The sequence below is a fragment of the Mauremys mutica genome, chromosome 12, assembly GCF_020497125.1.
Source record: "Mauremys mutica isolate MM-2020 ecotype Southern chromosome 12, ASM2049712v1, whole genome shotgun sequence".
NCBI classification, from domain to species: Eukaryota; Metazoa; Chordata; order Testudines; family Geoemydidae; genus Mauremys; species Mauremys mutica.
The window spans coordinates 75,469,405-75,482,365 of NC_059083.1; the positions used below are offsets into that span (position 1 = coordinate 75,469,405).

Below are 12,961 nucleotides of genomic sequence, written 5' to 3' on the forward strand. Positions count from 1 at the left end.
CCCATTGCAAACTTTGATAAGTAAATGTTACCTACTTCACAGGGACATTGTAAGTATTATTCTTCCCATTCTATAGTTGGGAAAAGTGAGGCACAGAGAAATTGAGAGATTTGTCCAAGGCCAGATTGAGAGACAGTGTCAGAGCTACGATCAGAAGCAAAGAGCTGCTGGCTTATAGTTCTGAGCCTAGACCACATTATTCTCTCACGTGATATGTCTGGGCTTCAGCAATCATACAGAATATGATACTTTGGCAAATAACCTCCCGGTACAACAGCTGCTAACTAGTTAATCCCTAATTTAAATCGAGTTACGTGCCAGTTCACACACTGTATAGTTTATTTTATCTTGACAGTAACAATAGTTCCACTGGCAACCTGGAAAACACTGAGTCAGATATTCAGTGGTGTAAATCAGCATAGCTCCACTGGGTTCAGTGAAGATGCATTGCTTTAAACCAGTTGAGGATGTGGCCCAGTGTCCCCAGTTCGATAAAACATTGTACAGCAAACAATACAATGGTCAGCTTTCACCATCTGCTGGGCTAGCTCTAAGTAGGCACTGTTAACTTCAGCTATAGACAGTTGTTCATCATGGTTTGCATTTGTAGTCAAATGAAAGGGGCTGTATTCTGTTCTCTGTAAGTGAAGCTACTCAGGATTTTTACACTGATGTAAATTAGATGAGAATATGTCTCAACAGTGCGTACATCAGTGAGAAACAGTTTCACAGCTTTAGGGCAATAACTAATATAGAATTCTTAAGTCTACATTGAAGGGGCCATTGGATCACAGCAAAGCTGCAATGGATGACACATTCTGCTCTATAGGACTTTTTACATTGATATAAGAAGGATGCTCAATGTCAAGATCAAGGTGGCAAATGTTACAAACTGTACCGTTGGTCAACGTGAATGCTGCTGAGCTGTGTGTAAACCAGGAAAGTAGAAGCCCAAAGGGCTAGAGAAATTGCAAATAATAGCTTACTGCTTTTTTTGTTTTGTTTTTTCCTTATAGTTAATAAATGAGTTTCTCTTTTCCACGCTTAAGGATGTAAAGCCAAGGTTCATGCCTCATCCAAAATTATGGAATATAACTAAAGAGCCAGTTTGCATATGCAGATCAACTATTCCCATGCCAACAGTATATTAGTGTCTAGCATGACAGCTAAATCTTTGTTTTAAGTGTTCAGATATTCAGGATGGAATAGCTAATTACAATGTCTGCGTGTATTCCAGCAACCCCAACTGACTCAGCTATAGAAAGACAGCTTGGGGAACATGTTTGTCAGTCCACCAGTCACAGAGAGGATGCTGGATGAATCAGTCAATGACAAAACCATTGGTTATAGGGCTATATGATCATCTAGGCAGAATATTTTGTCAAGGAGAAGACAATTCCTAACTGATGTTATCTGTATTAAAACCTGCCAGACCAACTTGGATACATTCTCTCACACAGGCTGAGGTGCTAATTTTCAAACATAACTATCTCAGCCCTTTGGAGGTCAGCACCCTAGTCACTTATCAGCCCAGGCACTGGGTGTAGTTAAGACTAGGAGGGATTTAGGAAGCATGATTGGGTTTGGAAGGACAGAAGGGATCACTTACAGCTCTACAGAACCTGATGAGCTAATGAGGTATTTTGTTTACCAGCTGGAGAACCCAGGGAAGAAAACAAGGCTGACCCAGGGAGCAGGAAAGGGCTTCACAGATCTGCTGCTATATTGTGATGCACCTGGTGCATAAACAATAATAAAGACACTTGGTGAAGGTACTTTGGTGGACTTTCTGTGCTGGTTAATTCACCCAGAGGCTTACCAGCCAGGGTTTCCAGGAGCAAACCTGTTCATATGGCTATTGCAGAAATCTTTTCCCTCCAAAAACTTAAAGATCTTACTCCACTTTAAGGCCTACAATTGCCTAATATTTTATTTTTAAATTGAGATTATCATCTAGAGTCTGACAAAATGCATCCCAAAGTGGGGTATTTCCAGCATTACAGCTCAAAAACTGATTAGGAAATTAGACTGTAGCAAGGGAGAATGTACTTATCAAGGCCAAAATTTTTAAACTTCAGAGCTTAAAGTTAGGCATCTACATCCATCCATAGGTAGAAACCTAAATAAGAGTGGCCTGATTTTCAGAGGTGTTGGTCATTGGCCATTCCCATTAACTTAGATAGGAGCTGCATGTGCTCAGCACCTCTGAAAATTGGGCTAAGGGGCTAAAACTCTTAAATTAAGGCACTCAAAATTAGAGGCTACTTTTGAAAATATAGTCCTTACCCTCTCCGTGCCTTAGTTTCCCCATCTGTAATACAGGTCTAATAAATACTAACCTACCTCACAAAGCTCTTGAGAAAACCAAAATGTATAGAGTGGTCTAGAGCTCTGTGGATAAAAGGTACTATAAGTGCAACGTATTAATTGGCAGCTCTTCCTGTGTAGGCACTGCAGGATTGGGCTCTAAATTATGGCAGACCAAATCTTCCAATCAAAAGTGTAAGTGTTAACCTTCTTGCTTTTTAAAGCTAAAGGACTTCAACACTGAAAGAAATACCCATTGTTCTCTGTCAATCCCAAGTGTATTTTTATTGTAATTTACATGTGTGTTTATACGGAGAGCTGCTCAGCTAACATCTAATCTTTTCCACTGACAAGTTCTTTTTAACTCAATACATTTTTCAATTAATCATCACAGAATTTTCCAGTAACACTTTTGTTTTCTTTTACAGTATTGGGTTGAAGTGTGAAATGGGGCTGAAGTGTAAAAGAAGAATTATTTTTGATCTTCTATTTGCAGAAGAGTTCAGCTCAGATATGACATCTGTTCCGCACTGTTCTACTTTTCCCCAGTTCTATAGGTGGCTTCAGTGAGGCTATAAAGAGCTCAAGTGTAAAGCAGGCCAGTCATTCTCTTCCCCCTTTAAAACACATCCCTCCTGGCTTCCAATCATTTCTTCTAAACTACTAGACTATAAATAAAAATAAAACAAAAACATCTATAGCTATTCTAGAAGTCAATTTATTTCAGGCTTTTTCCAGGACCTACATAGTAGTAGCTTCACATGCTTTAGATGTTATATGGTTACAACTGTTCTCCCTAACTTGTAATCTTCAAGGTCAATCTGAGGTCATGTTCTAATGAAGGCCTTGTGATGTAGGCAGATATAACTGACCATGAGATATCAGATCAGATCTGCTTGTCCAAGTGATTCTTTTACAGTTCTTTCTTTTGGAGAGTAAAAAGATGTATAAAGTGAAGGCCAGGAGAGTTTCTAGATTAGTAATTAGCCATTAATTCATTTCTGCCAAGCACATCAGTACGTCAGCAGATTAATTTGCAGAAAGAAGATAACAATTGTGAGCCAGGTTCAGTTGAGCAACGATGATGAACAAATCTCTTCCCATTTCAGTTCGAAAACTGCTGCAAGATTTCTGCCCCCTATAACTTGGTATGAAAACTGCCAGTCTTATTGTGTAGGATCAGAATAATTTTTCTGCAAAGTCTGAAGAATGTGATCAGACTGTTTTTGAGTTACAGGTCATTAAAAATGAACCTAATTTGAAAATCTGACATGTATCTAATGTTTATTTGCTCTCCTCTTGCTTACAAACAACTTGTTGCTATCCATTCAAATGTTCTATTTAATTACATCTCTTTGAAAACATATGCATGGGTTATATTTAAAAAAAAACAACGAAACAATTATTGATTATTTTATTCATTAGTAATGATTACAGTATTGCCCCCTGGTGGGTGATTGTAGTTTAGAGAAAAAGAAAGTGTCCTTCTATATAGTACTCCACTAACATAACAGAGATTTTCCCTTAGAAAGATCATGTAATAGAAAGAAGCCAGTGGTTTTGGAGCTAAAGTTCCCAATCCAGCAAATAATTATGCATGTACATAAGTACTGTCAGCTACTTCCCTGTGCATACAAACACATCCCCAAATAGTTTCTTACAGCCTTAAATCTCTCTCTCTGACATGCTAAAAAACCTGCTCTTTGTATACAGAGCAATCAGCAGGCTAGGAAATCTCTTCAGCAGGCCCGCTGATAGCGGTTCCGGGCTCCAGGGCAGAACAGTCAATGAGCCCCCACGCATGCACAAGCCACGGACACGGTCCGCCTGACATTTGGGCGGTGCTGCACCTGCGCTGCTGGTGCCCAACGAGCTGCTGGCTGTGCTGCCTCTTCCGGCACAGCCAGGGCTTCCACATGCCTGCCCGGTAGGGTTGCCAACTGTCTAATTATGCAAACCCAAAGACCCTTGCCCTGCCTCTGTCCCACCCCTTCCCTGAGACCATGCCCCTGTCCCACCCCTTCTCCGAGGGCCCGCCCCTGCTCACTCCATCCCCCCTCCCTCTGTTGCTCGCTGTCTCCCACCCTCACTCACTTTCACCAGGTTGGGGCAGGGGGTTGGGAGGGAGTGTGGGGGCAGGCTCTGGGAGGGAGTTTGGATGTGGGAGGAGGTGCAGGGTGCAGGCTCTGGGAGGGAATTTGGGTGCGGGATATGGGCTCTAAGCTGGGGCAGAGGGTTGAGGTGCAGGAGGGAGTAGGAGACCAGTGCTTACCTCTGGCAGCTCCCGAAAGCAACCTGCACACCCCTCTAGCAGCGGCTCCTAGGCAGGGGACCAGGGGGTCTCCGCACGCTGCTGCCCACAGGCACCTCCCCCACAGCTCCCATTGGCCACAGTTCCTGGCCAATAGGAGCTGCAGAGTTGGCACTCAGGGCGGGGGCAGTGCGCGGAGACATGCCGCAGGGACATGCCGGCTGCTTCCGGGAGCTGTGCAGAGCGAGGGAGGGCAGGAAGCCTTCCTTAGCCCTGCTGCACTGCCGGCAGCAGTGGCCCCCGGGCCCTTTTAAATCGCCCGGGCCCCTGAGCAATTGCCCCCTTCGCCCCCGTCGGCAGGCCTGCTCTTCAGGGTTAGATGTCACCAAACAAAACTGGTTGTTCAAATATTTCTATGTAAACAGTCCATATTTGGCGGGGGGGGGGGACCTAATACTTGGACGTCTGGAAACATGACAGACACTTTTCATCATTACTCCTATTTGGAAGCTCTAAAATCCTGACTCACTAAAACTTAAAAAAAATTCAGTCTGTATTTGAGAGTATCTTGCCAATCATTGCTTGTTTGTATTTGTGACTATGGGGCTGCTCCTAAATACTTTGCAAGGGCCAAATTCAGCTCTTATTTATTCCAGGGTAAATTGGGAGTAAATCCACTGACTTCAGTGGAGATACTCTTGATTGGCACCAGAATAAATAAAAGCAGAAGTTGTGCTATTTTATTCACTGGGAGTTTCTTCAGAATAAGAAGTTTAAGATCTGGTGATAGTCAGCCCATTCTCTGGAAAATACTGAGGATGACTCACTTTGTTTTACATTTGGCTTCAAAACGTTGGCGAGATATGACTTCACATTTTTCTAATATCATTTTATACAATTAATAACTCAATCTTCCAAACTGGAAGGAAATGGTTGCTGGCTCCCATTTCCCTGCAGAGCAATCTCTCCCCAGACATCGCTCAGAGAATTATCACAGAGATCCTAGGCTTCACCTGTTGGCCTTGCTCCTCACAATATGCACGTTCACACACATACCCCCACCATACTGTCCAGTTTGCTCAACATTTTCAGATAATGTAGCTGGAAGGTATTAAAGTCACATGATATTTTCTACACAGAAAGAAGACAGGAATTATGATCTGGTTTGGAGCACAAACCTTTCTGAATCTTTTTACTATCTGCAGGCAAAACACTCTGCAGCTGTTTAGCAACAGTTTTCTGAGTGACTTTGGTACTTTAAAAAATTATGTAATGGGAAAGAAAATTGAGAGCTGGAATGGTTTGTTAATTGTAGCCTGGTTTTAAGATTGGAAATATGTTCAAAACAATTACTTCATGAGACTTTAGTTTCCTTATGTACTACTGAAAAGAAACTACAAGGTTTAAGACTGTCAACAGAGGGACTGGTTTTGAATTCCTCATGCAAGCACTACAAGATGAGGAACCAGGATGACAGAATTGGCATGTGGTGGGCAACTGAATTATGAGGGCTAGTCAGACATCATTCATATTTTGGTTAAATTTGCAAAGTCTTGCCTGTAGTTGTGTTTACCCTGGGAAAGCAGTCCAAGGGACATTTCCCAGACTATTACTTAGGTAATTAGACAGTTTTCAATGAAATATCTGAAAACAATCCTAGACTCATGGCAACTGACATGCAGTTCTCTCTGTGGGTTTGTCTGCAATTAAACACCCGTGATTGGCCCTTGTCAGCTGACTCAGGCTTGGGCTGTGGTGCTGTAAAACTGCAGTGTAGACATTTGGGCTCAGGCAAAGCTCTGGGACACCACAAGGGGGAGGGTCCCAGAGCCCAGGCTTCAGACCAAGCCCAAACATCTAAACTGCAATTTTACAGCCCCAGTCTGTGTCAGCTGACCTAGGTCGGCCACAGGTGTTTAACTGCAGTGTGGACATATCCTGTAATGACTTGACTGTGACATTTAGCCACAGCCTTAAAGGTGGAGGAGGGCATGGAGCCACGGTATCCTAGCAAGAGCTCAGGGAAGGATTGAGCTTCGTGGTATACAGAGCAAATGTGCAAAGATGTACTGCTCTCTAGGGTGACCAGACGTCCCGATTTTATAGGGACAGTCCTGACTTTTGGGTCTTTTTCTTATATAGGCTCCTATTACCCCCCACCCTCTGTCCCGATTTTTCACATTTGCTGTCTGGTCACCCTACTTCTCTCTCCTGGACTTTACCTTGTATCCTTGCACAAAAGCCAGGAATAATCTGGCCCTTAGGGCAAAATATATACTTGGTAATATTTCAGTTAATGGCAATATTAACCAATATTAAATTGTACCCTTGGGAATGTTTTAATTGCTAAGAAATATTAAGGAACTAATGCTACAGATGTATAGAAAACACTCCCACTGACATGACTTTTGTGGTTTTTTTTGCATAAGGATGAACCTCAACCTGCTTTGAACCAGGACATCAATCTTCAATGGCATCAATACGCAACTGACTGTCTAAGTAGACTAGCTGGAGTAGTTATGGGGAAGCTACTATGTATGGCAGAGCCCTTCCAGAATACGTTCTTCATAAGGACCTAGATATGGGACAGCATAACTTAGTCAGTGGCTCAGACTCCAAAATAAAATGTCAGGGGCTAACTCTTACATTCAATACTTTGGTAAAACTACTGTTCACTTCAATGGAAGATTTGCCTTTTAAAGGACAACAGGAGTTGGCCCCAGCACACCTGATACCAGAAGGTCTAAACCTGAAATTAGCACTGCCCTGTTATTTTGAGATGTATGAATTTTTGAGTCTAAATTATATTTTCCCTTGAAATAATATCCAGGACCTAATGATCAAGAGAGCATTGAAATAGCTGCTGCATTCATCTGTGCAGGTTTACTTCTGTACAAATCAGGTAGACATTTAACTACTTGATTTAAACACACAATTCCATTTTCACACACAAATTATATTTATTTGCACATACAAAATTATGCACATGAATGCAGAAGCTGTTTTTGAAAATCTGACCCTAAATCATTTGGATTAAATTGCTTACATAACATGGATAAAACCCAGCCCTTAATTTACCTATTGTGCCTGGGTATTTCCATACATATGGTTATGGAATAATTCACTTTTCGGAGATCACCACAATACAACATGTAGGCCTAGCTTGACATGAGTAATTGTCATAGGTGAGGCTTTATTTTTTGGGAGACAGGATTAGGAAGGTAAACGGATCAGCAGGCTGGAAACAAAATGTCTGTACTAGCTACAGTAAGGGGGAACCATTTACAATGGATAAGATTACAATGGACATGATAAGATGGTAATGTAATGACGACGTAAAGAGTAAATTGTCCATGGACAAAGCATGCTGTATAGGGATTAGCTCCTACAAAGCAACCAAGCCAATTTCAAAACATGTAATGCAATGGTATAGTAAATGCAATGCAATGTGTAAATCTATATAAAGGAAGAGGTTTGCTGTGTACTTTTGAATGTGTAGTATGCCTTATACCCATCTCCTATGCTTGAGCTTCATCTACTCAGTGTAACTTTGCTGTATGACAAATAAAGGAAACTGAGTGACGAGACTGGAGTCGAACTGAGTTCTTGGGAACTGAGTGGAAAAGATCTCAGGGGAACCCCAACACCTCACTGAAGAGTAAGGAAGGAGTCTTCTTTTTCATTCATGTTATGTGAGAGTTTTATGCATGGATAATTAGTAGGTCAGTACAAAAAAAACCCTTCAAAACGAAACAACAGCCACGGAAAAGTCTCTTTGGAGACAGAGCATTTCATGATTTCATGTATAAAGTGCACAGGCTTATAGCCAGAACTTTCAAATGGGGGAAGGAACAGTGCAATAGGATTCTTAGTAAGGAAAAGGGCACAAAACAAAACAAAGCCCTACCAAAACAAGACACTCCACTGCACATACTTCTCTTCCTAGAGGGAGGCTATGAGAATGAACACATGAAAGACGTCAGCCACACTGCTTAATACGCTACAGGATGGTGCTCAGATACTATGGTAATGAGAGAGGTGTAAGAACCTATACAGAATAGAAAAGAGAAAACCAAACTCTTGTGTAAGAAAGAAATGCTGAATTTTTCAACTAGTTATTAGTTATCCTAATCCTACAAGGTGCTGCACACCCTCAGTTCCCACTGAATCCCACAAGATTTGAGGGCAATAAACACCTTGCAGAAGGTAGTTTGACCTCTCTGAATCTAGCTCCAAGATGTTTCTTAGCTCTCAGAAGATGAGTGCCCCTATCCACAATGCATCAGTTTGGAAGTAGACATGCTGTCAGTAACGTATATGGACAATGGTAATATTAAGTGTGTGTACAACTAAACTCTCATTTCCAATATCTCCATATGAGGAGAGATTAAAAAGACTGGGACTGTTCAGCTAAGAAAAGAGATGATGCGGGGGTCGGGGTGCAGAATTTGATAGAAGTCATGAATGGTGTGGAGAAAGTGAATAAGGAAATGCTCACTGCTCCAGGCCAATGGGAGCTGCAGGAAGTGGTGTGGGCCAAGGGACGTGCTGGCCACTGCTTCCAGCAGCTCCCATTGGCCTGGAGCAGTGAACCGCGGCCACTGGGAGCCACGATCAGCCGAACCTGCGGATGTGGCAGGTAAACAAACTGTCCTGACGCACTAGGGGCTTTCCCTGCACAAGCGGCATCCCAACTTTGGGAACCACTGCTCTAGTTCATTGTGTAATTAACAAGTGAAATAGTATAGATCATACCCATCTCCCTTCTCTGTCACTGACATCTCTCAGCTGTGGTTATCAGATGAAATAATGGATGACTTAACACCAGAGAATAATCTGCAGCAAGAGTGAGCATCCTAAATAATTCTGTGCATATCATAGAGGACAAAAGATTTTCAACCTAATCTTGCTCACCTGAGTCTCCCGGTACAGAATGTGACCCATCCTTATTTTTATTATATTAATTATTTGTATTACCATAGTGCCAAGGAGCCTTAGTTATGGACCAGGACCCCTTTGTGCTATGTGCTGTACAAACTTTACCAGGGGTTTTGATTTTCTCACCACCCTAGAATGCTACGTAACATTAATTTTTAAAAGGAAAAGGAACTTGTTTCCTTTTTGAACACATAACTAACTGCTATTACTTCACTGTGATTCACTTTGAGGGCAGCTTGAGTTCAAAGAAGTTTGGCTTTGACAAACTGCTTCTTCCAATAAAATAATAGATTGAACAAGTTAAGAGCTACAGTACAACATGACAGCTTATTCTATCAATTTCTTCTTTGAAACAGTTGTTGCAGCTGACGCACATATGTGAGAACAGGAAAATTATTACCTTGGAACATATACATATGGCTTTCTGATGAACCTGGTCCCACAGAAGTCAGTTTGGCCATTGACTTCTATGGGCGCAGGACTTTTTCCTATGAAAAAAACAAATCTGAAATTCAGCAGTTTAAAAATATTACGTTAATTTGCCAGTTATGTAGATCCATAGGAGTATCCCCAAGTGACTGTATACAGATGTGTGTACTTACTGACATGATAACAGGGACTCCACAGTTGTATACACTGGGGAAAAAAAGGTTATCCACAATGGGTAGCAAAATATTCATCTAAAAGTAACCATTTAAACAAACAACATAATGGACACCTTGATCTGTAAAGTAAACGTATTTTGTGACCATATTTTATATTTTAACATGGAATGCTGACAATACATTTTGGGAACGCTTTGTATATAATAATATTTAATAGTCAAATATTGCATTCAGATACCGAAGAGGTATTATCTTTAAGGGCTAAATTCTACATTCCTAGACTACCCCAAGTTCTCATTGACTGCAATGGGAGTTTGTAGAGTGCAAGAAATGCAGGACTACCTACAAATGTGCTATTGTCTGTACATTTTACTGCATAATACCAAAAGCACAAACATTACACATCATTGAAGTCTAGCAGATTTCCAGAAATGTAGAGACAATGCAGTGCTACATTTAAACTATGTGATACAAATTCACGGCAATAAAATCACTATAGTATTACTATTCCCATCGCCTTTATATACATTTCTGCACCAAGGAGAGAGGGGGATGGGGGAAGGAAAGGCTGCAGGAAAAGCAATGTATTCAAAGCGCCCTCCTGTGGCCCAGAAAGGTCTTAGAAACCAAATGGTCTGCCACACTGACGAAAAGCAAAAGTAGAAAAAAGAAACTTTTCTGAGTGTGGTTGTTTGCAAAAGAAATATGTTATGCACATTCAGATTTTGACTGACCTGAAGAGGCACCGTCAAACGTCTGGGGCTGTTAGACAAGGGATTGTCTATTTTCAAAACAGTATCTCCTCTCTTCTTTTAGTGTCCACCTCAGCAACATAAAGAACTAATAAAGCAGCATCTAATCCTTTTATTTATGTGTGGCATTGTGCAACAGAAAGCTCCATCACCAATATACTCACATATGTATGCATTAGCCGGCATTTAGCTGTCTAGCTATTTATTACACTTACAAACACACACTCACTATATATCTATATATGTAGGTATAAGTAATCTATTACATATACATATGTTGATATGTATACCTTGCCATAAATGTGCATGATATTTTGCAGGCAAATAAAAAACACAATGTCCATGACCCAGAGAGTTTAGTCTGGTTGATTGAAAGCAACATGACTTTAAAATATGCTTTTAGTATTGAAAAAGGTATTGATTAATAATTTTATCAGAGATCTACACACTACAATTGTGAAGTTTAAGGCCATTTTTATTAACAATGATGTAAGGGAGATTTTTAAGTCTAAAGAAGGAAGGTTTTCATGTATTTAGAAGTTGGGTTTATTGGACAAATGCTTTATCAGATTCTAGATCTCAACACACATCAACCCTTTCAAAAAGTTTGCTTTCTAAACTATTACAGCTAATACCTCGATGACTGTGAATTCACTTCACTTACTTTCACTTACATAACATTTCCTTATTTTGCAATGGAAATATGCTTCTCTACACCAATCACAACAGGAAAGAGTTTGCTGTACAAATTAAAATGACAGTAAAATAAACACAAAATAACTAATGTTTTTCTAACCTCCCTTTGAGCCATCATTCGGGGGGAAGGGAGGGGGAAGGACAAATAAGCTAATGCACTATAAGCATTATTAGTGAATGCACCTACCTCTTCAACTGTCAAAGGCATACAGATCCGGTACTCCTTCAAGAGCATATTTCTGCTGCAAACCAGCAAAGCTGGAGAAGAGTGGTTATTTCTGCACTCTGATCACGGCAAAAACAAAACCACAGAAAAAGGAATCAAGCCCCTGGTCGAGTGTGTACTTGACAATGTGTTCAAAAGACCCCAACACTATCATCCAGGAGGGATGACCCAGCAAGAAGAAAAACCAATACAGCTGCTCCTTTCTTCCAGTTCTTCCTCCTTCAAACTGAGATCATGTGAATTTCACACACATACATGCACACAAAGAAGTCTCAAACATCAAATGCGATCTTTAAAGTCAAAGACATCCGCTTGAAATGTATTAAAATGACAGTTCCTTTTCAGCTATATCAAGACATGCTGCCTGGAGAAACCAAAAAAACCCAAAACCAACCAGACTAAAATATTAATGTCACCAGCAGCAGCACATTGGAGCAGTGGCAGCAGCAAGGATGAGATGCTTACTTCCAAGACAAAGGCTTTATAACGTTTCCTTTACAGGCTGATAAACAAGGCTCCCTCTTCCTCTCTGTATTACAGCTGCTATTATGCACGCACCAGTTCTGCACTGTGGGGGAGAGACTGGATCTGCTGCCTGATATTTCTCCACACACACACACCTTTGATCCTTCCTGGGGCTTGGGTTTCCCCCACCACAGCTCGGTGTGTGTGAGTTGTAGCTAGCAGAACTGAGGAGTCTCTGCAGTAGCAGCCTCAGCTCCGTCTCAGTGTGTGTCTGACATCAGCAGCCACAACAGGAAGGATGGCCCCATCCGGCCAATGGGGAAATGGCACAGCAAAGAATGTGGAGGATTTAAACAAAACAGCATGTCTCTCCTAGAGTGCCAGCAGCCAGCAAGGAAAGTGAAGGAAGCTTGCAAGTGGACAGCAGAGAGAAATGAAATCCAAAGGCACGACTGGTTTTATTTTATTGCAGAATCATTTTGGGTCACATAGGAATGTATAACTAGGAGTAGTGGGATGAAACTGAACTTTGGGAAATTGGGAGGAACTTCCCATCAGCAAAAGCTATTTAGGCTGTGGAATTGTCTCCCAAGGGGAGTGAAGGAAATCCCTTTGCTTGTCATATTTAAAAATAAGACTGTACAAAACACTGGGAAATGTTCTGTAAGTAGAGTCCTGCACTGGCAGGGAAACAGTAATGATTATCTAAAAGATCTGTTCA

General features: G+C 41.3%; 1 protein-coding gene across 5 annotated transcripts in view; it reads right to left on the reverse strand.

Moving 5' to 3' along the window:
* The window catches only part of PITPNC1 (phosphatidylinositol transfer protein cytoplasmic 1), a 200,750-nt gene that overhangs the window by 181,793 nt on the left and 5,996 nt on the right, over nucleotides 1–12,961 (reverse strand). For 3 of the 5 annotated variants that reach the window (XM_044984008.1, XM_044984009.1, XM_044984010.1), the window contains exon 3: nucleotides 11,737–11,834. The exons of the other annotated variants lie outside the window; for them this stretch is intronic. In XM_044984008.1, the coding sequence (XP_044839943.1) occupies nucleotides 11,737–11,834 (98 nt within the window). The remainder of the gene's footprint in view (nucleotides 1–11,736; nucleotides 11,835–12,961) is intronic. 5 annotated transcript variants of the gene reach the window in all.